The sequence below is a fragment of the Gymnoscopelus microlampas genome (genome assembly GCF_963454915.1).
Source record: "Gymnoscopelus microlampas genome assembly, chromosome: 14".
Lineage (NCBI taxonomy): Eukaryota > Metazoa > Chordata > Actinopteri > Myctophiformes > Myctophidae > Gymnoscopelus > Gymnoscopelus microlampas.
In genome coordinates this window covers 49984853-50010010 of record NC_139951.1, presented here as the reverse complement: position 1 = coordinate 50010010, position 25158 = coordinate 49984853, and the positions used below count along the sequence as shown (strand labels likewise).

The 25158-nt window shown below is 44.3% G+C and overlaps 2 protein-coding genes across 2 annotated transcripts in view; one reads left to right on the top strand and one right to left on the bottom strand.

Moving 5' to 3' along the window:
- The window catches only part of LOC311060287 (uncharacterized protein), a 50281-nt gene that overhangs the window by 14035 nt on the left and 11088 nt on the right, over nt 1–25158 (top strand). Inside the window, exons 2-12 of the mRNA XM_084078423.1 lie at nt 4247–5243; nt 10220–10287; nt 10703–10840; nt 11890–12245; nt 14646–14816; nt 15588–15776; nt 16170–16243; nt 16636–16833; nt 17922–18012; nt 18579–18660; nt 21012–21104. Of these exons, the coding sequence (XP_083934549.1) occupies nt 4290–5243; nt 10220–10287; nt 10703–10840; nt 11890–12245; nt 14646–14816; nt 15588–15776; nt 16170–16243; nt 16636–16833; nt 17922–18012; nt 18579–18660; nt 21012–21104 (2414 nt within the window). The 5' untranslated portion in view covers nt 4247–4289. The remainder of the gene's footprint in view (nt 1–4246; nt 5244–10219; nt 10288–10702; nt 10841–11889; nt 12246–14645; nt 14817–15587; nt 15777–16169; nt 16244–16635; nt 16834–17921; nt 18013–18578; nt 18661–21011; nt 21105–25158) is intronic.
- On the bottom strand, nt 369–1418 carry LOC311060288 (kelch domain-containing protein 3-like; the record flags this gene model as incomplete). The annotated part of the gene is made up of 1 exon (XM_084078424.1): nt 369–1418. The coding sequence occupies one exon, from the start codon at nt 1416–1418 to the stop codon at nt 369–371; it is 1050 nt and encodes a 349-aa protein (XP_083934550.1).

The following is a 25158-nucleotide window of genomic DNA, read 5'->3' as shown; positions in this document are numbered from 1 at the left end:
ACGTTGTAGCGACGGTCAGAGTAAACGATGTTACATACAAACTTCCGCTGTCGTCATAATTATGAACTTTCAAGTGAGGTTTATGGGGGGAAAGGGAGGGAGGAGTCCTGCCTGCCTCTGTGTTGAACCATCGTGGTCTGTCAGGCTCAGCGTGACCAGACACACGCACACGCACAGGCGTGCACAACAGATTCACTGGGTGGTGTGGCAGCGTGATGAAAGAATTTGTTTTCGCATCGGTAGGTCAGAAGAAAAAAAAAACATTTTCTTGTCTTCAAAAAATAAAACATTCAAATGGAAATTTCAACATTGGAACATTTTTTAATTATTCAAATTATATTTGAATCCCGAATTTAGTTCTGACAGCACTAGTTGGTCGTCATGGCTGCCAGTTCCCACCTGACATCGTGTGGGAGTTCAGACTGCTCCAAACCGTACTGAATAACTGCTAGCTTACATAGTGTCTTAAGACTAGGACTTAAGTCTAAGATATACAGATCATCAGAGGGTGTGTAGACTTGTTTGTTTCCTCCAAAGAGGATGATACGATCTCCCATCATGCAACAGCACATGTCATACATTGGACACGGTCCTTTCCCCTTGGGCTCAACCTTCTTCCAGGAGAAGGTCTCTGGACTGAATCTCCACAGATCATTGAAGGTCTGGTTATCATTGCAGCCACCAAATATGTACAGCTCTCCATTGTAGGTAAAGGCTGAATGACTCCAGCGTCTTTCTGGAAGAAGCTGTGCAGAAGGTGTGTTCAGCCAGCAGTTGGTCTCTGTGTCAAACACTCTGATGGTGTTGTAGTAGACCCTCTGGTCCCCCCCATAGCCCCCAAATACAAACATCTTTGTCCCGATGATGGTGGCAGAGTGATATGATGAACCAGGTGGTGGAGTTCCTCTGGTGTTAATTAAAGACCAGACCATTGTGCTGGTGTCCAGCTTATACATGTCATTAGTCCATCCAGGCCGCTTGGTGGATCCTCCATAGATAAACATGACCTTCTCCAACACACAGGCTGAGTGGTAGCACCTCTCCTCTGGAACAGTCCCAGAAACCCTGGGTTTCAACCATATGTGGGCGTCGACATCAAATGCATAAAGCATGTTGTAGTACTCCCCTCTCCAGTATCCTCCCCAGACATAGACTTTATCTTCTACTAGTACAGCTGAGTGGCCGTAGCGCTTGGAGGGAACCTCAAGGTGACGTTCTCCTCTTCCAGGCGTCACCGCAGGTGTCTTCACCCAGCGCAAAGACACTGAGTTGAAGACATGCACCTCAGTCGGTTCCATGTTGTTGAAGGTCCGTCCCTCACAGTAGCCTCCAAAGGAATAAACCTTGTGCTCCACTGTAACAGTAGCATAACTGGGTCCTCCTGGTCCTCCATTCAGATGTACCGTCCAGCTGAACATGTCTCTCACGCCGTAGATCAAACTGGATTGGTAAAGTCTTGCTCTGTAAAAGTATAGAGTCCTGTCGTGGGCGCTTACCACTTATTGGTTCAGTGCTACAAATGTCACACAAATGTTTGACAAATCCACAAAGCTGATAAGTTGGTTGTTTAGCCAATCAAGGAAGCCGGTGACTTTTTTGCTAATATAGCAGGTTGAACGCTATCTCAATCACAGCCAAGGCAGTCTGATCCACTGTGTTGACAAAGTATGTCCAGGGGGAAGTCACTATCTAGTACCTGCAGCCGTATGCGTTGGTAAAAGTTGCTAAATGACGTTGTGTTTATTTGAAGATGCAGTTTTAAAGGACACGGTCATGATGTGGACATTGTGACGTCGTTGCGTGATGATGTCACGACTCAGATTACCCAATGACCTTACTGCAACTGACTGCCGCCGTTAAACACTTGAACCACATTGAAGCCCATTGCAGCGTTGTTGAGCCCAGTTCCTATAGTCTTGTGACGGCTTCCGGTCAAACTGGTTTTCATTTTTGTATTCCGACGGAACCGATACACCTCAGAGGCAAATATTGCACTTTTACTCCACTACAATTATTTTAAAAGTTTAGTTACTAGTTACTTTGTAGATTACAATTATTACATTATAAAGCATACATTCATCACTTTAGCTCTCTTTAACAGTCAGGCTATTTGAACATAGCAGATCTACAAGCTCACAACATGTCGCGCGGCGACACGTTGTGAGCTTGTAGATTTATTTGTTTGTTAAGTTAGGGGTGTGCCGATATATCGTCCCGCGATATATCGCGATACGTTTTCGCGACGATATGTATCGTTTTGGGGGAAAAAAATATCGTTTTTGAAAAAAACTTTTTTTTTTTACAATCATAATAATCAGGCATGCAAACGGCCCGAAGTGAAAAGAGTGACAACATGTTTTTTTTTTCGGGTCAGGTGTCATACTATTTGGATTCAAAACGGCTATTGTAGCTGAAAAGCTACAAGTTTGCATGTCTGAATAATGCAAAAACAGAATTATTTGTTTGCATTTTCTTTTTTTCTCCTCCATATATTTTCATAATAAAAAAAGTGCGTATCGTATCGAAATCGTATCGAAGTTGTGAGCCAAATATCGTATCGTATCGTTTCGTGAAATTAGTGTATCGGCACACCCCTTTGTTTGTTTGTTTATTATCACTTACAAGAACATTTAAAAATGATACACAAAGATTTGGTAAAAATTTGAAGGAGAATGCCTAAAGCCCCTCCAGGGGCTTGAGAAGTGGCATTCTCCGGGAATATTTGTACATTCATAGGATAAAAATTAACATCACTGTGGAATATACACATCCATTTCAGTTTAAACATTAATAGACATATCATACAGATGAAGAAACAGAACGGAAAAAAACAATAGAGGATATTCGTATGACATCATCATCAAACCCGGAAGTTATGCAGGAATGCCTACTGAGTGTCAAAAAAATACTTTCTGGCCTTGACAGCCCATGCATCCAAACAGAAAAGTCATATCTGTATGCATTAAACAACATTAAACGATGTTAAATTCACTTTGCATGTTTCTTTGCCACTCGATTTGCCACTCGATGTGCCATTCACTTTAAGCATGCGCATATCCTCTATATGGACACCGTTACAAAAAAGAAAGAATCAGCAAAAACATATTGCAACAATAAAAGTCAGGGGAACCAAAACGTAAACCTCTAGGGGAAAATGTTATATTATATTAGGCAGACCATATGGAAAGTATTTGGTTGTTAAGAGAAGCGATTTTTAGAACCTTCTTAAATTGGTGAGAAGACAACTTCCATAGATGCAATGGCAGAGAATTCCATATTTTAGACCCTCTGAAGCCTATATTAAACTGGGTTTGAGCGGTACGGGCCTTTGGAGGTCTGAGGTTATTTGAGCTACGTGTTGGGTAATTAGGGACCTGAAGATTATACTCAAATATATCATGAAAAAAGGAGGGAAGGGTTCTCCCCAATGAGCCATAAACAAATAAACCAATTTGAAGATGGTTCACTTGATAAATAGTGAGGACACCTAATTGGATAAATAAAGGCTGAGATGAATGTCTTGGGCGTGCACAACTTATTGTTCTGACAGCTCGTTTCTGAAGACGGTATATGGGCTCCAGTTTGGTCTGATGAGTACTAGCCCAGACCAGTGGTTCTCAAACTTTTTTATGTCAAGGACCCCCAAATAGACGCTTATTACCCCACGGACCCCCATTTGAAAAGATACGCCAGGGACCCCAATAAGAGAAGGTTTTTATGGCTCTCTAGCAGTGATTCTCAACCATTTTCATTTCAAGGACCCCCAGTTTAACATGCATTAGGCTACGGACCCCCATTTAATGGCATTTATACCTCTGGGACCCCAATTCATATTGTAAAATCAATGTTAATGTAACTCTGAGACAAATGGAACCATTTGTCTCAGAGTTGGAACCAAATGTCTCAGAGTTGGAACCAAATGGAACCAAATGGACCCTAACGGGTCCATTTGGTTCCATTTGTACACTCTCAGAGTTACAGACCCATAAGGGTCCATTTGGTTCCATTTGTACACTCTCAGAGTTGCAGACCCGTTAGGGTCCATTTGGTTCCATTTGTACACTCTCATTTAGCTGGGGACCCCCTGGGGACCCCCTGGGGACCCCCTGGAACCCCCTCAAGTACCCCTGGGGGTCCCCGGACCCCCACTTTGAGAACCAACGTACTAGTATATTTGATGAGGTATTTCCTGTCCCTAACACTTCCTCTCTGTCTGTTGTCCCCTCCCTCCCTCCTCCCCCCTCAGCTCCGCCCACTCAGTGTCTCCATGGTGAAGCGGGCGGGCTCTGATGTCAACCCCGCCCACTCTCGTAGCCCCTCCCACCACCATGCCCACCATGGTCTCCAGGCTGCCCAAGTTCGCCGCCTCCCGCCCCCCTGCCCCCGTTGCCACGGCGACCGCGCACCACCACCACGCCTCCGGCGCCGCCCACCACCCCCAGATGGCCACGCCCACAACAACAACAACAACCACCCACGGGCCGCCGTACCAGCACGGCTCCTCCCCCAGAGGAAGCTCCTCCCCCAAACACAACGGTTCCCTCCTCCGCATCATCCCTCCTTTCTCCCTGAAGTGGAGGAGAGAGAAAGAAGAAGGGATGACCACCAGTGATGACCCCTCCCCCCCTCCCCCTCCTCCTCCTCAGCCTATCAGGGAGGTCAGGAAGCCGGCGGGGGGCGTGGGCGGCAGCGACGGGGGCGTGGCCTCCGCCGCGGGAGGGAAGGGCCGGGGCTTCGGCTTCGGCTTCGGCTGGTCCGTGACATCATCGTCGTCGTCGTCGTCGTCCAATAGGACGCTCCCTGGCCCTAATAAACCCGGCGGAGCGGCGCGGGCCGGGACCAAACCCGACCAAAAAGCGCCCTCCGCCCTGCAGAGTCCTCAGGCTCTGTCCAAGACCAGGACCAACCGGAACGCCGCCGCCGGAAACAGACTCGGTTCGAACCCGAGGCTTCCTCCTCCTCCTCCCGGTTCCGCTCAGAGCTCTAATAATAAACCCGGCTCTAAGCAGAGCGACACCGGGCCTAGCGGTTCCTCCTCTAGGCCCGGCTCTAAGCCCGGTTCGAGGCCCGGCTCCGGGGGGCCCGGGTCCCGGGCGAGCTCCCCGCTGCTCCCTTCCAGCCGCTCTCAGTCCGAAGTCAGCCTGAGGTCTGCCCCGCCCGCGGCCACGCCCGCCCCCCCGCCCCGCTCGCCGGCCGTCCGTCTGTCCCTGGACGACCGCCTCCGCTCTCAGAGCCTCACCCAGGTACCTGATGCTGTCTGCTGTTTTTAAAGGCATAGTTCACCCCCAAAAAATGCATTTAACCCATTGAGACCTGAAGCCGATTCTACATGTCTCCTAAATCTCAACAGTTTTCTGAAAAACGTATGTTTCTATATCAGTGGTGCTCAAACTTTTTCATGTCAAGGACCCCCAAAATGATATGTATTTGGCCACGGACCCCCATCAAAATATGTTGTTCCAGGGACCCCCAGAAGCAAAGATTTGAGTTAAAAATGTTCGCTTTAAAAATATATGTATTCAAAGATTTTCACACATTTTCACGATTTTTCAAAAATAGCAGATATACCAGCTCATGAGCTTGTAGATCTGCTATTTTTGAATAGCCCAAAGTGTAAAATAATGCTTTTTAGCTCAAATCTAAAAATGACACAGTTCCAGGTCTTAATGGGTTAAAGCAGTTGTTCTCTAACCTTTTCCATGTCAAGGACCCCCCAAATTGACACTTATTATTAGCCCGCGGACCCCCTTTCGAAAAGATATGCCAGAGACCCCCATAAGAGAATATTTGAACAGCTCTAGCAGTGATTCTCAACCATTTTAATTTCAAGGACCCCCTCAGTTTGATGCATTAGAGGCTACGGACCCCCATTTAATGGCATTTCTATCACTTGGACCGCAATTTATATAGTAAAATCTATGTCGATTTAACTCTGAGAGTGTCCAAATGGAACCAAGAGTTACAGACCCATAAGGGTCCATTTGGTGCCTAATCTATCATTTAGCTGGGGACCCCCTGGAACTCCCTCAAGGACCCCTGGGGGTCCCCGGACTCCACTTTGAGAACCATTGATTTAAAGGGTAGGGTAAGTGATTTGCAATTATTCAAATAATTGCAAAATGGGTCTTATGTTCTGATAGATACTCGTTACTATAGAGTGTCCTGTCCATATAAGGAGTGTCCCATGTCTCTCCAGATCTTTTTTAAGATTAAACAGAAAATTAATTTTCAGTGCTCTCTCCTGATTGGCTCAAATGTTGTCACCTACCTGAACATGTACTATATAGAGCGTTGCAGTTCCCGCCCACTTCCTGGTGCCGGAAGTAAATACTCGATGCATTTTTCCCATTGACTTTTACAAAAATATTTATATAAATTAATTTAAGCCTAGAATCAAGCTATCCAGGATCCTGGTGAATCATGACCATAAAACATTTGATTCTGTGAAAAAACTTTTTTGAAAACGGTAAAACAAAGGGTATTTATTAAATATAGTATATCATATCATTAAATATAAAATTTTAAAAAATCACAGAAAAAAAGGTTTTATGGTCATGATTCACCGCTATCCTGGATAGCTTGATTCTAGGCTTAAATTGATTGATATAAATATTTTTGGAAAAGTCAATGGGAAAAATGCATCGAGTATTTACTTCCGGCACCAGGAAGTGGTGGAACTGCGACGCTCTATTGTGTTTACTAAAGAGCTGGAGAGACCATGTGACCAAACAAACACTCTGTAGCAATGATTACTATCACAATATAGTACTAAAAAAATATATACCAAAATGTATTAGGGGAGTGGTAGGGTATAATAATGTATTAGGGGAGTGGTAGGGTATAATAATGTATTAGGGGAGTGGTAGGGTATAATAATGTATGAGGGGAGTGGTAGGGTATAATAATGTATTAGGGGAGTGGTAGGGTATAATAATGTATGAGGGGAGTGGTAGGGTATAATAATGTATGAGGGGAGTGGTAGGGTATAATAATGTATTAGGGGAGTGGTAGGGTATAATAATGTATTAGGGGAGTGGTAGGGTATAATAATGTATTAGGGGAGTGGTAGGGTATAATAATGTATGAGGGGAGTGGTAGGGTATAATAATGTATTAGGGGAGTGGTAGGGTATAATAATGTATTAGGGGAGTGGTAGGGTATAATAATGTATGAGGGGAGTGGTAGGGTATAATAATGTATTAGGGGAGTGGTAGGGTATAATAATGTATTAGGGGAGTGGTAGGGTATAATAATGTATTAGGGGAGTGGTAGGGTATAATAATGTATGAGGGGAGTGGTAGGGTATAATAATGTATTAGGGGAGTGGTAGGGTATAATAATGTATGAGGGGAGTGGTAGGGTATAATAATGTATTAGGGGAGTGGTAGGGTATAATAATGTATTAGGGGAGTGGTAGGGTATAATAATGTATGAGGGGAGTGGTAGGGTATAATAATGTATTAGGGGAGTGGTAGGGTATAATAATGTATGAGGGGAGTGGTAGGGTATAATAATGTATTAGGGGAGTGGTAGGGTATAATAATGTATTAGGGGAGTGGTAGGGTATAATAATGTATTAGGGGAGTGGTAGGGTATAATAATGTATTAGGGGAGTGGTAGGGTATAATAATGTATGAGGGGAGTGGTAGGGTATAATAATGTATTAGGGGAGTGGTAGGGTATAATAATGTATGAGGGGAGTGGTAGGGTATAATAATGTATTAGGGGAGTGGTAGGGTATAATAATGTATTAGGGGAGTGGTAGGGTATAATAATGTATTAGGGGAGTGGTAGGGTATAATAATGTATTAGGGGAGTGGTAGGGTATAATAATGTATTAGGGGAGTGGTAGGGTATAATAATGTATGAGGGGAGTGGTAGGGTATAATAATGTATGAGGGGAGTGGTAGGGTATAATAATGTATTAGGGGAGTGGTAGGGTATAATAATGTATTAGGGGAGTGGTAGGGTATAATAATGTATGAGGGGAGTGGTAGGGTATAATAATGTATGAGGGGAGTGGTAGGGTATAATAATGTATTAGGGGAGTGGTAGGGTATAATAATGTATTAGGGGAGTGGTAGGGTATAATAATGTATGAGGGGAGTGGTAGGGTATAATAATGTATTAGGGGAGTGGTAGGGTATAATAATGTATGAGGGGAGTGGTAGGGTATAATAATGTATTAGGGGAGTGGTAGGGTATAATAATGTATTAGGGGAGTGGTAGGGTATAATAATGTATTAGGGGAGTGGTAGGGTATAATAATGTATTAGGGGAGTGGTAGGGTATAATAATGTATTAGGGGAGTGGTAGGGTATAATAATGTATTAGGGGAGTGGTAGGGTATAATAATGTATTAGGGGAGTGGTAGGGTATAATAATGTATGAGGGGAGTGGTAGGGTATAATAATGTATGAGGGGAGTGGTAGGGTATAATAATGTATGAGGGGAGTGGTAGGGTATAATAATGTATTAGGGGAGTGGTAGGGTATAATAATGTATTAGGGGAGTGGTAGGGTATAATAATGTATGAGGGGAGTGGTAGGGTATAATAATGTATTAGGGGAGTGGTAGGGTATAATAATGTATTAGGGGAGTGGTAGGGTATAATAATGTATGAGGGGAGTGGTAGGGTATAATAATGTATTAGGGGAGTGGTAGGGTATAATAATGTATTAGGGGAGTGGTAGGGTATAATAATGTATTAGGGGAGTGGTAGGGTATAATAATGTATGAGGGGAGTGGTAGGGTATAATAATGTATTAGGGGAGTGGTAGGGTATAATAATGTATTAGGGGAGTGGTAGGGTATAATAATGTATTAGGGGAGTGGTAGGGTATAATAATGTATTAGGGGAGTGGTAGGGTATAATAATGTATTAGGGGAGTGGTAGGGTATAATAATGTATTAGGGGAGTGGTAGGGTATAATAATGTATTAGGGGAGTGGTAGGGTATAATAATGTATTAGGGGAGTGCCCATATATCGTCCCGCCATACATCGTGATACGTTTTCGTGACGATGTGTATCGTTGTGGCGTTTTGAAAAAAAAAAAAACAGAAGTATTTCACTGTATTTGTTTGCATTTGCTTTTTTTCCCCGCATATATATATGTCATGATAAAAAAAGTGCCATATATCATATCGTATGGATATGGTGAACTTAGTGTATCGGTACACCCCTTATTCCTATGGATTATTCACCTCCATGGAGACTTGAATTCATGGATATTTGTTTAGTTTTTGTCTCATTCATAAGACAATAATTTGATGACCGGCGTAGGACCGCTAGGCTAGCGGTTCCGGTAGGAGACTCTTTGTTTCTCCTACCTGAACCGTTGCCGGTCATCAAATTATTGTCTTAAATATCCATGTGGGGGTGACTACTTGATTGGGGGAAAAAAGTCATTTTGGGGGTGAACTGTCCCTTTAAGACCGAGAAAGCATCTTTAATTTTAGATTTTATCCACTTTAACCATTATCTTTTACTTTGGCTATTCAAAAATAGCAGATCTACAAGCTCATAAGCTGTAGAAATGCTATTTGTTTTTATATATTCTTTTAAAGCGATATAAATAAGCAAATCTTTGCTTCTGGGGATTCTACAAATGTCTTCTAAATCCTTTTTTTTTACTTATGTTGCTATAATCGGTGGTTCTTAAACTTTTTTTCATGTCAAGGACCCCCCAAAATAATATGTATTTGACCACGGATCCAAGATATTAAACATAGTTTTCTATCCCCTTGTCAGCGTATAATTACCTCAATCCCATGATGTTTGAAACGCTGTGGAACCGACATTTGTGTCCCAAAAAAACTAAAAAAAAAGTCCCCGTGGGTTGGCGGAGGGATCTGTGTATCCATAGGAAGGACAACCTTCCAACCGCGATCCGCCATTTTGGGGCTTCGTCCCGCTGAAAACTAGTGCTTTTCAATGCAAAAAAAAATAAACTGAGTTACAGCTGTTTTTCTGAAAATCCCATCGTTGGGATGAACGGTGACGTTTTTTGCGATGACGTCACAGCCACATATTACTTCTGTGAGTGACGATCGATCATTCCAAAGCTTTGTTAGGTCGCCCCCTTGTGGAATTCAAAATCTTGGCGATCAATGTGTTAATGCTATGTATACATGTTTGTTTCCCATGTCCCTCCCCCTATAGCCCTCTGTCTCTGTAAACCTGTGACTTGTCAATAAAGTTGTGATTCTGACCCTCAGGTCCGGAGCAACCCCTCGATCGCCCCACACACCACCTCTCTCTCTCGCTCCTCCACCACCACTTCAAGGTTAACTTTAGTTCTGTTTTTTTTCTTTACATTTTCATTGTAAGAATCAGTTCATTAGTTAAAATGACATTCTACATACTATAGAAAGCAGTAAATGAAAAAAAAATGACACTCATCTTTATTTACTTTAATTACAAGCTAAAATATAAACGTTGTTTGTAAAAAAACAAAGTTGTCCTTTAACTGTCCCTTTAAGTTTTGTATTATTATTAAAACAAAGTGTATTATGAGGTAGTCAGGAAAGATAGTGAAAATCGTAGATCTACAAGCTCACAACGACCCGCTGTGAGCTTGTACTTTGTATGTTTGACAACAGGGCTTTCAAATCCAACCAAACATACTGGTCATATTATGTGTGAAATGTTGATTAAAAGCCGAAGACGTTTTCTCTCTCTCTCTCTGTGTGTGTTTTCAGCTCCTCTCGCTCGTACTCCTTCAATCGAGCCGCCGAGCGCGGGACCCGAGACTCCGCCTCCTCGCCGTTGACGGCACGCCCTCCTGGCAGAGGGGGAGGAGCTACAGGAGGGCCGGGCCAAGATGTCGACGGTCAAAGGTCAGTCCAAAAAAATGTCAAAATAAAAATACATAGTAAAAACAAAAAGTACACAGGAGCCGAGATACAGGCTTTTGAAGTCATAAGTTAAAGGTATTGTAGGGAACATTAAGCCTAAATTTAAAATATATATATATATATATATATATTGCATTTTTTCCCCTCTATCAGCCACTATATAATGATGCTGGGGTGTTTTCCTCCATTGAAACACAGTCCTCCTTCTGAAATCCGTATTTTCCCTAATGTTTATGTGTTCTATGTTTATGTCCGGGACGTAAATTAACGCACGCATGTGCGTGTCCGTGTCCGTATGAACGTTCACTTTCGGCTTTAAAACGCTCTCAAACTTCGTTTTTGAGGCACATAATTTACTTTTAAGATAGCGTGTGGATAGAATGTAGTTGTTTAACTTCATATATGTGGTCAATTTATCATGAAAGAGCCTATTTAAAAAATAAAAATTCAGAGAACCAGCAGGGCGGGAATTTCCGCATATTGTATCCCAATAAAGCAACCTGTTTTCGGGCACCAATCCCTTCAAAAGTACCTCGCTATGGAACTCCCTCCTGCGTCACCCCCTGGTGGTCGGGGAAAAGTACTGCTGGTGTTTATTTACCTCTGAACTCCCCCGTATACCTTTAACCAGGAAGTGGATAGGAGTCTAAATCTTCGGGGGGAAAATTTAAAAAAAAAAAAAAACTTTTTTTCAATTTTTTTTTCAATTTTTTGACTGTGTCGTCCCAGTGCCAGGAAAATGGTGCATTTTTCCTCCGTTTGATTTCTAACATTGAAGTGAATGGAGCAGCAATTTTTTGGATAGCGTTATCTCCTAGTTGCTTTGAGATAAAAAAAAAAACAAGACCAAAAAAAAAAAAAAAGAATTAATTTTTTTTTTTTTATAATTTCCGTTTTTCCGTCATTGGCCATGATAGCCATAGTACCATCGGACGGGAATTCCCGTTTTTGGCAGTCAAAGAGTTAACAAACATTGCCTGTATGTTAAAATGTTAACGAACCTCATTGTGGTTTTTTTACGTACCGTCTAGGTCGGGCGTGGCCGGCTCCGCCCCCTCCCTCCTCCCCTCCCCCGCCCCAGTCTCCGCCTCCTTGAGGAAGTCCCTCCTACCGGGCCCCGCCGGCTCCGCCCCCCCCTCCTCCAAGCCCGCCGGCAGCGGTGGCGTCCCCGGTGGCTATAGGCTGTCGCGCCCGTCACTCATCAGGCAGCCCCGCCCCCTGCGGGCCAGCGCGCCGCCGCCGCAGGCCGGCTCCGCCCACAACAACAACAACAAGCAGGGGGGCGGCGACCTGGAAGTGATCCCACATCCCATTGGAGGAGGAGGAAGGAGGAGGGACTCTCTGGACACGCCTCCCGTCACGCCCTCCACTACAGATGACAGCCCTGGTAGGAAACGATCAATCAATCAATCATAGCCGATTATAAGTCATTTAACCCATTAACTCTTTTAACGCCATTGACAGGGGTGCACATAACTTTTTAGGTCTGGTACTCAGAAGAGCACCTGGAGATGTGACTTTTTTTCTCACGATGTTAGATAAAGCCCCCAAGGTTGGTGCCCTGTGCTGCTGCGCTGATTTTATCCACCAGATTGGGACGTTCACGGCATATTTTGCACCATTACGGTGCGTTCATCATCGGTGACGAGTGCCTCTAACAGCCGCTGCTGGCTGCGTGCACGCAGCGAGGCAATGCGAGGCGATGCGAGGCGACGCGAGTCATATCTCTACCCCTGTGCCTAATGGCTGTACATGGGGCCGACGGGTGCTTTAGAGTGATTGTGTGATTGTGGCTTCAGGAAGTAAATTCCTAGCCTCGATCTCCAAGCTTTTATTTTTTATTTTTGCTAAAAAATAAAAGCTTGGAAATTCCTGTCCCAGCTGTTGGTACGCAAAAGCGCCTCGCGTCGCCTGATGTGGTGCGCATTTTTTATTTTGGGTGCGCATGCGCACCAGTTATGTGCACCCCTGGCCCTTGACTCGAAAACGCGTCAATTACTACTTCATCCACCCACGCCATCGACGCGTTTATAGCGTTTATAGCGTTTTCATTGTTTAATCTGTGATCGCGCTGTTCTGTTTAGTTTCCACCATCAGATACTGTTTTTGTTTTTTTCACACTCACCCGGATCCAGATTCATGACGCAGATTCCGTTTCCGGTTTTTGCTTTTCTTTTTTAGGCATTTTAGGCGAGAATAGGGAAACGGGCGGTTTTTCACACGGCATAATTAACGCACGGACACCTCTACTTCTACTTTCTTTGGTCTGGATGACGAACAGTCATCTCCGTCGTCGTGTAAACACATCGTTCTCTGCGGCCGATTGCAGATCTGAGAACGTTACATCCGGATATGACTATGGTCATGTGATCCTGTTTGGAGGGGGCCGAGTGAGTGAGCGAGTATATCAACGTGTGGATCTGCTGCTCTCTGGTGGCCGTCTGTGGCGTGTGCAGACAAACTCTATGCAGACTTAAATGAATTTAAATTACAAAATATCAAAAAAACGAAAATCGTGGCTCTGTGTACTCTGGCAGTCAAAGAGTTAAGACCTGGAACCATTATTTTACACTTTGGCTATGCCGCGCTATGAGCTTGTAGATCTGCTATTTTTGAAAAATCGTGAAAATGTGTGCAAATCTTTGAATATATATATTGTTTTAAAGCGAAGATTTTTAACTCGAATCTTTGCTTCTAGGGGTCCCTGGAACAAAATATTTAGATGGGGGTCCGTGGCCAAATACATATGATTTTGGGGGTCCTTGACATGATAAAGTTTGAGAACCACTGATATAGAAACATAGGTTTTTCAGAATACTGAGATTTAGATGTAGAATTGGATTCAGGTCTCAATGGGTTTAAAGGCTGTATTTATACAGACCCTCCAGAAAAATGTGATTATGCGATCGCAGAATGTACCGTATAATCATCAAAATGGGGCATAATTATGCAGGGGTAACGTTTTTTCAAAAAGGCCGCATCGCATAATATGCGCTTCGCATATATCGCAACTTTTCACATATCTCGCATTTTTTTTGCATATCGCATATTGCCGCATATTTCATAACTTTCCTTATATTTCGCAACTTCCCGCAATTTCACCGCATAAAATAGCAAAAGAAAAACACGTATTTCATCGCAAAATCAAGGATTTTAGCCTGCGTTTTTCCGGAGGGTCTATTTTGAGGATCCTACCGAAGGTCCTGCTGCCCACCGGTGTTCTAAAATGCCCATATCACCCGTCATATAAGCAGTGGTGTAAAGTAACTAAGTACATTTACTTAAGTACTGTACTTGAGTACAATGTTGAGGTACTTTTACTTTACTGGGGTATTTCCAATTTTCAGTGCTTTTACTTCTACTCCACTACATCTCAGAGGCAAATATTGTACTTTTTACTCCACTGCAATTATTTGAAAACTTTAGTTACTAGTTACTTTGTAGATTTTTATTGTTATTACAAAACATACATTAACCACTTCAGCCCTATATACATTTCGGCCATTTGAAAATAGCAGATCTACAAGCTCACAATGCGTTGCGATGCGACGCATTGTGAGCTTGTACATCTGCTATTTTCAAAGGATTTTGATACATTTGAAAACTTGTGAAATGGGACATTCTGCATAATGACTACTTTCTACTTTTGGTACTTTAAGTACATTTTGATGCTAATACTTTGTACATTGCTGTATTGATACTTTTACTTAAGTAAAACACATGAGTACTTTTTCCACCACTATTTGTTAACATGGGTCTGTGTGTGTTTTTTTCTGCCCTTTCCCAGGCAGCACGCCTGAAGCTCCAGAGGCAGAGGGGGGGCTGTCGGCTGAGCCCGGGTCCCAGGGAGAGGTGTCCGTCCTGGGGGAGACGCTGGAGGACATGTCCCTGTCCTCCACCTCCTCCCTGGAGAGAAACGACACCAGTCAGGAGTACATGGACGACTTTGACAACCTGGGTGAGCTTGTAGCCTGTGACTTCACTGCCGAAGGGCCAATCACACATTACCTTTCAGCCTAATTATTCCAGAACACCCCAGACCACAGAGAATCCACTGAATGTTCAAAGTTCAGGTTTTTTGGGTGTAATTGAGGTCATAAAACCCCCCAAAAAACATGGGGAAAAAAAAGTCAAAATGAATGTCATAGAACCTTTAACTCTTTAACCCATTAAGACCTGGAACGCATCTGTGTCACTTTTTGACCCAGATGCACTGATTTACTACGACGACTAAATAGAACATCTATGAAGGAAATCATGTTTTTTTTTCTCATTTTTTTCCTTCTTCTTCATTTCCTTGATTAAGACAGTCTTGTCAGCGTTACGTCTGGCTTTGAGCCAAATGGTTCATTAGGATAATAGGAATGACTGGACCACACACACACACACACACACACACACACACACACACACACACACACACACACACACACACACACACACACACACACACACACACACACACACACACACACACACACACACACACACACACACACACACACACACACACACACACTCACACACACACACACACACACTCACGCGCATATACGCACGCACACACACGCGCACACACACACACACACACACACACACACACACACACACACACACACACACACACACACACACACACACACACACACACACACACACTCACACACACACACACACACACACACACACACCAAACCGACCATTGACCATCCCTTATTCTGTAACCTAGGTAATGGAGGGGTGGGACTACTGCTGCTCTCCTCCTCCAATCAAGACCAGGAGGACTCGGGGCTGGGCCAATCAGGCGACAGGGTGGATGAGGATGAGGATGACATCATAATCAACGGCGTCAGCAAGTCTACTCGTCTGCACAGCTTCCTGTCTGACAGCCTGGACTGGACCGCTGTCAATCACACGGGTAGGACACGCCCACATATGCACACACACACACACACACGCACACACGCACACACGCGCACGCACACGCACGCGCACGCGCACACGCACACGCGCACACGCACACGCACACGCACACACACACACACACACACACGCACACACACACACACACACACACACACACACACACACGTGCAACTTCTCAAAGCACTTTTTTATGTGAGTGTCTGCCCCCGACACTCACACCACAATGACCTAAATGATTATGTATTAATGTTTCTGTTTATTTTACCTTATCTTTTCTCTCTGTCTCTCTCTCTGTCTCTCTCTCTCTCTCTCTCTCTCTCTCTCTCTCTCTCTCTCTCTGTCTCTCTCTCTGTCTCTCTCTCTCTCTCTCTCTCTCTCTCTCCAGGTAACAGAGGTGACATAGATATGAACAGACATTCTGATAGGAGGAGATCCAGCCAACCAGAACACAATGGACAGGTTTGTTTTGTTTTATTATAGATCTGAAAATACATTATTATTAATAGCAAAGTTAATGCCAACCAAAAACATGTAATGTACACAACACAGGTGTACACACAAATGGATGTGGCATTTTAGATGTCTTTGGCTATTAAAAAATAGCAGATCTACAAGCTCATAGTGCGGCACCGAGTGCCGCACTATGAGCTTGTAGATCTGTTTATTTTTGGAGAAAATAAATCGTGAAAATGTGTGCAAATCTTTGAATATTTATATATACATTTTTAATTCAAATGTCTGTGTGTGTGTGTGTGTGTGTGTGTGTGTGTGTGTGTGTGTGTGTGTGTGTGTGTGTGTGTGCGTGCGCGCGCATGTGTGTGCGTGTCTCTCTCTCTCTCTCCTGCCACTAGGGGGGGTGGTCTCTGGAGCTGTCCCCCTCAGACAGCTGTGGCTCGGGTGGGACGTACCTCTGGGACGAGGAGGGCCTGGAGCCACTGGGGGGCGCTGTCCTCTCCGCTAGCCACCACAGCGCTAACCGCAGCGCTAACCACGACACCGACACCAACACGTCACACATCGGCAGCTACGACTCCGACCTCAAGAGCATCGTAAGACTGTGTGTGTGTGTGTGTGTGTGTGTGTGTGTGTGTGTGTGTGTGTGTGTGTGTGTGGACATAAATAAATGGTTAAAATGTGTGTGTGTGTCGTGATGACATTTTTGTTTCTTTTGGTGGAAGCACAGTGAAACCCTTGGCGATTGGCAACGATCGGGTTGAAAAGTTTTAGAATAGCAGATGGACAAAGCTCACAATAGTCCAGGGGCCAAGACATATTTTGGTTACACCTAAGGTGACCGTAAAGTTTTTGTATTTTTGTCTTCCTACATGTCTCTAGTTTATATTTTGGTATGATAACCCTTCCAATCTTGTAGCTTAATGGCAGTTATCACTACCTACCGGCTAATGTATCCGGTAGGAGACACAAAGTAGAATATTTGTGTCTCCTACCGGAAATACACCCGGGCATCAAGTTATTACGACAAAAAACAAAATATATCCATGTATTCAAGGCTTCATGGGGTGTGCAATTGATAGAAAATAAATCATTTTTTGGGTGAACTCCTCCTTTAAGTTTCCCAGGGGGACTCTCTACCCATTCAGCTATGACCACCCTAGACCGAAGGAGGGTCAACTTTTACAAGCTTATGGAAAGCAGTCTTTTTGCAAACACCAAAAATCTGAGAAGTTATCAATTGCACACCCCATGAAGCCTTGAATACATGGATATATTTTGGTTTTTTGTCGCAATAATTTGATGCCCGGGTGTAGGAGACACAAAGATTCTACTTTGTGTCTCCTACCGGATACATTAGCCAGTAGGTAGTGATAACTGTCATTAAGCTACAAGATTGGAAGGGTTATCATACCAAAATATAAACTAGAGACATGTAGGAAGACAAAAATACAAAAACTTTACGGTCACCTTAGGTGGTACCAATGTGTGAAAATATCAGTGTTGGCCCCTGGACTACAACACGACATCATCCCTTTACACGTGTGTCTCTTTACACGTGTGTCTCTTTACACGTGTGTCTCTTTACACGTGTGTCTCTTTACACGTGTGTCTCTTTACACGTGTGTCTCTTTACACGTGTGTCTCTTTACATGTGTGTCTCTTTACATGTGTGTCTCTTCAGGACATATTGAATCATCTGGAGTCATGTGACCTGGACGACGATGACCTCATGCTGGACGTAGATCTCCCAGAAGACATCTCTCTACACAGTGGTGTGTAGATCTACAAGCTCAGATCTTAATGGGTTAATACATGTTAGGAAATAAATAATTGCATATTTAATTACATAATTAATACGTGTTATAATTACATTCTTACACATTTAATGACATAACAAATACATGTTAGGAAGTACATATTTACATATTTAATGACATACATATTTACATATTTAATTACATAATGAATACATGTTAGTAAGTACATATTTACATATTTAATTATATACACATTTACATATTTAATTACACAATAAACACATGTTAGAAAGTACATATTTACATATTTAATTACATAATTAATACATGTTAGGAAGTACATATTTACATATTCAATTACATAATAAATACATGTTATGTGATGTACTCTCATGACCCATAAACTGCATGTCAATATGTTTATAATTACTGTCGTCCTGTGCGTGTGTGTGTGTGTGTGTGTGTGTGTGTGTGTGTGTGTGTGTGTGTGTGTGTGTGTATGTATATGTGTGTGCGTGTGTGTGTGTATGTATGTGTATGTATGTGTGTGTGTGTGTGTGTGTGTGTGTGTGTGTGTGTAGACACAGATGGATTGCCTCACATGGCTCAGTGGAGCGGTCCACAGCTTTGCTGGGAAAGCCAGGAGCTCTGCACTGACCTGAGGTCTGTATCTTATCCTAACAAGAACCGCTGGCCTGGCCTAGCGGTCCTTAGGGCATCTTAACACATTAACCGCCAGAGTTTAATATCATAATATACTCACCAGTGCCAGCGATTTATTGTTGTTTTTTACTTTTTTTTTTCGTCGCCACAGACATCGCTAAATCCGTTAAAACCACGCGTTCAACTGTTTGTAAACACACAGGGTAGCTGTGTGAGACGCCCAGCGAAGACCGTTTGGATCTGCGATCCGCCATCTTGAAGCTACAGCGGTTAATGTTAAACAGCGATCAGCGATGAGAAAAACAACAAACGAGAAAATCGACTTTTAGTTTCCGCTTTAGAGTGGAGGCGGATGGGGACGAAAATCTCCGGATATGGATCATTCCGTTTCCGGTGGTGCTACAATGAAATGTGAAAAAATACCACTTCGCGTAGATCTACGCGACTGGCACGTTGCGCAATTATTTAGGTTCGCGTTGATCAACGCGATTGGCACGCGATGTGTTAAGGGCCCTATTCAGGACCATACTGGCTGAACCCACTGTTTGAGGATTTAGGAGTGCGCAACGGGCTAAACACCTGTTCTACCCGTTACCTTATGCAGAGGTGTGGTTTGGGCGTTATCACTGTGCCGGATGCCATTACCTTCAAAAGGATCCCTGGCTAATAAGCCAAATATGCCGTAATACATTATAATTGCCCTCTATAACAAAACAAATGTTTCTTTAAACACCTTCAATATTTTGTTTATTTTACAAAGAGTTAATCTTTTACTCAAAAGTTGCAAGTTGATGATGTAATGGAATGCATGTGCAAAAAGATACATTTAAAATATTTATTGATGCTCATATTAACTAAATGGCCCAAAAAGCCCAGACTGCCAGCCATTTTTCGATTTTCTTACTTTTTCAAGTAGTCACAGAATATTTATATCCCGTATGATCCATCCCCTGATGGTTGCTAATCACTGAGGGTTTCCCTGTGATTCCGCCCAAAAAAAAAATAATCATGGCTGGTCTCATTTAAAACAGCCCTAAAAACTCATCTTTCTGGAGGCCAAAAGAGGAGGTAGTACCAGTTTCCCTGTAGACAGACGACCCCCCCTCTTTTTGTATATATTTTTTATTGTCCATGCTTTTTTTCTTTTTTGTACATAGTGATATTTTTTCTCTGTATTTTTATGTTGATTTGAACTGTTTGGTTGCCACTATGTATGTCTATGAGATTAATTCAAGGACCCCAACGGAAACAAGTCCGCAAGGACCGACCTTGTTGGCCGGACCTTTTAGTCAAATGTAACTGTGTTGTTTTGCATTATTTTGCCTAATACAAATTTCAATCAATCAATCAATGAAAATTGTGACCCCCCGTTCGCTTGTTATAGGCCGTTGAAAATAGCACGTCTCGCCAAAAATACACAGTAAAGCACAGGAGCCCAGATACAGAATATTTCCCAAATACTTTAACCAGGAAGTGAATGTAGCGATAAAACTTTGGATGACGTTATCTCCTGGTTCTGTGAACAAAATACAAATTTAAAAAGTTGCAAAAGACTTCATTGGCAGTGAATGAGTTAACAACATTACGACGTATCAAGTTGTTTTTTGCATTCCATAGGGCTAGACCACACATGGACAAATGACATCATCAACTTGCGACGGGCGTTTCGAGCTTGTAGATCTGCTACTTTTGCTATTTTGGAATTTGAATACTGAAAAAAAACAAAAAAAAATCCTGACATATGAGGTTTACACCTGACAGAGACGATGTTATATCTGATCAATTCTCTGTCTCTGTCTGTCTGTCTCTCTCTGTCTGTCTCTCTCTGTCTCTGTCTGTCTCTCTGTCTGTCTGTCTGTCTGTCTGTCTGTCTGTCTGTCTCTCTCTCTCTCTCTCTCTCTCTCTCTCTCTCTCTCTCTCTCTCCCTCTCCCTCTCCCTCTCTCTCTCTCTCTCCCTCTCCCTCTCCCTCTCTCTCTCTCTCTCTCTCTCTCTCTCTCTCCTCTCTCTCTCTCTCTCTCTCCTCTCTCCCTCTCCCTCTCTCCTCTCTCTCTCTCCTCTCCCTCTCCCTCTCCCTCTCCCTCTCCCTCCTCTCCCTCTCCCTCTCTCTCTCTCTCTCTCTCTCTCTCTCTCTCTCTCTCTCTCTCTCTCTCTCTCTCTCTCTCTCTCTCCCTCTCCCTCTCCCTCTCCCTCTCTCTCTCTCTCTCTCTCTCTCTCTCTCTCTCCTCTCCCTCTCCCTCTCCCTCTCCTCTCCCTCTCCCTCTCTCTCTCTCTCTCTCTCTCTCTCTCTCTCTCTCTCTCTCTCTCTCTCTCTCTCTCTCTGTCTCTCTCTCTCTCTCTCTCTCTCTCTCAGTGATCTGCACTACCGGCTGACAGAGTCTCCAGGGAACCAGAGGACGGACTCACCCAGGGATGAGCACCTGTTTCTGGGTGGACTTCCTGACAGGTGACCCCAAACCTCCATGACACACGTCAATATGTATCCCCATCTGAAACATATGTTGTGCCAGGGACCCCATGGGACCCATTTGTGTTATTACAATGTGAAGAAAAAAAAGAAGGAAAAAGTCATTGTTTTTCTGGATGAACACATTGCCTGCCTATTTCCCAATTATTATTGTTTTTGAAAATTTCCACAAGAGGGCGCTCTAACACAGCTTATGAATGATCCCTCGACGCTGAGAGAAGAAATAGACGGATGTGACGCCATCCCAAGAAAACGTCACGTCCGTCCGCTCCAACGTTATGATTTTTAGAAAAACACTTATATCTCAGATTCCTTTTGCCAGACCCAGGGGGTCGGCCTACATGAGGCTTTGTCTGTCCCCCTTTCGTCCATACATGGGCATAAAAGGAACCTCGGTCTGTCCCTCTTTTCTCCATACATGGGCATAAAAGGGACACAGGCTGACACGTCATGTGAAGTCCGGCCTAGGAATTTATTCTGGGTCTGGCAGAACCAGGTCTCCTGGTCTTGTTTTTTGTGATCCAAAAACCAGCCATTTTCAACGGGCCATAGCTCCACAATGGCGGATTGCGGTAGAAATGTTATTGTTCCAGTGGAAACACAGGACTCTACCCCACCCCACGGACACTCTTTTTTTTACATTTGTGTACACAACGTGGCTTCCACGACTTTGCAAAGATCGTCTATTTAAGGTAATAAACGCTGGCAAGGGGATAAAAAAACAATGTTTTAAGTTTTTCAGTCAATGTGTTGAGGATTTTTATGTCTCAGCTAGATAAAAAAAAAATCAGTATACTCGACCAGTGGTTCTCAAAGTGGGGTCCGGGAACCCCCAGGGGACCTTGAGGTGGTTTCAGTGGGTCAAAAGCAGGCCCGCGTGTGTCGCGTGTTACACCACATTTGGTTACCTACCGAATTATGTCCGTTGCGTCCTGCCATCACTGCAATGACGGCAGGTCACAGAATTGGACAACTAACACATATAGCAGTGTAACAGCTACCATGTCCACGGTTGTGACTAAATAAAGTAGGCCTACCGGACTGCAGCTTCTTGCTATACCAACACCTGGACGTACGGGAAACGATTTTACACATATTCATGGATATAACGGAAAACCCTTTTTTAAATTTTATTTTGTATTCCTGAATCAGTGAGGACTATAAGGAAATTATCACATGGATGCACCGAGGACGTATCATCAGTGTTGTAGCCTGGGGTCATCGGGTGTTTCCCTCCCCTCCCCCAGGTCACCCAGCCGGGGTTGATCAAGCCCCGACTCACGTCCCAGTAGCAACCCACAGTCAGTCCTCTGAGGGAAAGACAGGGTCACTCAATCTGCTTCTCCGGAACTACTCTGCCAGGACCAGGGGAGGCTCTGGCAGGTGGAGGGACTAGGCTCTGTGGATGGGCCCCTGTCCGGGCCCCTCCTTCGTCTCACCAGGTCCAGGACCTGAGCGTTGCACCAAACTCCCCCCGATCCAAACATTTCACTCATACTGCTCCCGCATGCCGTCTAGGGGTGACACGATTTCACGATACGATACGCAATATTGGGCTCATATATATAATAACTATTATTAAATTCTTAGTGGGCTCATTTATATTTGTTCCATTTTTTCTTTTTAGTGGGCTTGTCGGCAGAGAGCACACGTGTGTTATTCTTCCGTTTTCTGACGGTCGTCATGGCTGTAAGTTCCCACCTGATGTTGTGTGGGAATTCAGACTGCTCCACACCGTACTGAATAACTGCTAGCTTACATAGTGTCTTAAGACTAGGACTTGAGTCTAAGATATACAGATCATCAGTGGTAGTCCCATCTATTTTGTATCCTCCAGAGAGGATGATACGATCTCCCATCATGCAACAGCACATATGATACATCTTAGACGGTCCTTTCCCCTTGGCCTTAGCCTTCCTCCAGGAGAAGGTGTATGGACTGAATCTCCACAGATCACTGAAGGTCTGGTTATTGTTGTAGCCACCAAATATGTACAGCTCTCCATTGTAGGTAAAGGCTGAATGACCCCTGCGTCCTTTTGGAAGAAGCTGTGTAGAAGGTGTGTTCAGCCAGCAGTTGGTCTCTGTGTCAAACACTCCGATGGTGTTGTAGTAGACCCACTGGTCCCCTTGGCCCCCAAATACAAACATCTTTGTCCCGATGATGGTGGCAGAGTGATGTGATGAACCAGGTGGTGGAGTTCCTCTGGTGTTAATTAAAGACCAGACCATTGTGCTGGTGTCCAACTTGTAGATGTCATTAGTCCATCCAGTCAGGTTGTTGTATCCTCCATGGATAAACATGACCTTCTCCAACACACAGGCTGAGTGGTAGAACACCCCCTTAGGAACAGTCCCATAAACCCTGGGTTTCAACCATCTGTGGGCGTCAACATCAAATGCATAAAGCACGTTGTAGAACTCCCCTCCCCAGTATCCTCCCCAGACATAGACTATATCTTCTACCAGCACAGCTGAGTGGCCACAGCGCTTGGAGGGAACCTCAAGGTGACGTTCTCCTCTTCCAGGTGTCAGTGGAGGCAATTTCCTCCAGCATAAAGACACCGTGTTTAAGACTTGGACATCCATCCGATCCATGGTGTTTTTGCGGATCCCTCCATCTAAGCATCCAAAGGAATAGAGTTTGTTCCTCACTGCTACAACAGCATGATAGAGTCCATCTGTAGCTCTTTTTTTGGAAACGGTCCAGTGCCACATCATCACCACTCTGTCTACTCCCTCGTGGACCAAGTCTCTCCGTCTCTTTGTCTGTGGGTCTCTCTGTCCTCAGGTCCTCACGCCCGTCTCTGTCGCTCTCTTGACGTCTACGGTCATTTCCAACACCGTGCGACATCTTATATAGGCTGGTGTGTAATCACACACACGGCAAAAAGCGTTGCCATAGCAACATGCCTAACAAGACTGATTTGTGCAGGTGTTCCTATCTGCACACCTAAGGGCCATTCCGACCTCCGAAGATTTCCTCGGAAAAGGGAGGTGATATAACTACGGATTGACATCGTTCCGAGCAAGTAGTAATGTACTGTAGTGGTCTATATATATATTTACTAGTATGTACTGTAGTGGCCTATATTTGTGACCTATTTGCGCGACTATAAAGATGAAATGGAAGCGGGAAGGAGGAGTCTAGCCTGGTAAACCATCCCAGTGGGAGGAGTCTAGCCTGGTAAACCATCCCAGTGGGAGGAGTCTAGCCTGGTAAACCATCCCAGTGGGAGGAGTCTAGCCTGGTAAACCATCCCAGTGGGATTTCTGCAGACCGGTCTGGCCCCAAAGCGCTGGGTGGGCGTTAAGCGGAAACCAAGATGTGGAATCAGCCAATCGGCGTCTGCGCTCAGGGCGGCCCCTGTGATTGACAGACGGCGATTGGCCCTTCCACTTTTTTTTTTGTTTTCGACACATGATAACGTGAATTCACGTTCGACTGGGATGGTTTACCAGAGACTGAGAGGCTTCATCCTCTGATCGTTGTCAGAGCTGCGGTGGCTCCATTCCTTCACAACGATCCATAAATGGTGCATTTATATAGCGCTTCTATCCGAAGCGCTTAACAATGATTGTGCCATTAACCCATTCACACACACATTCATACACCGATGGCGGAGGAAACCATGCAAGGCACCAACCTGCTCATCAGGAGCAATTAGGGGTTCAGCGTCTTGCTCAAGGACACTTCTACACTAACTCTAGGGGAGCGCCCCAGCCCAGGATCGAACTGGGAACCTTGCGGTTTTCCAGTTCACTCTACCCGGCCACTCTACCCCTGAGCCACTGCCGCCTCCATCCGGCGAGCCCCTCAAAACACGTACGCGTACATGGTACACGCTATGCTTAGCCTCCCGCATACATGGTACACGGCCACGCGTAGTCGCGCACATGTATGCGACTACGCATAGTCACTTTAAAGCAGTGGTTCTCAAACTCTTTCATGTCAAGGACCCCCAAATAGACGCTTATTACCCCACGGACCCCCATTCGAAAAGATACGCCAGGGACCCCAATAAGAGAAGGTT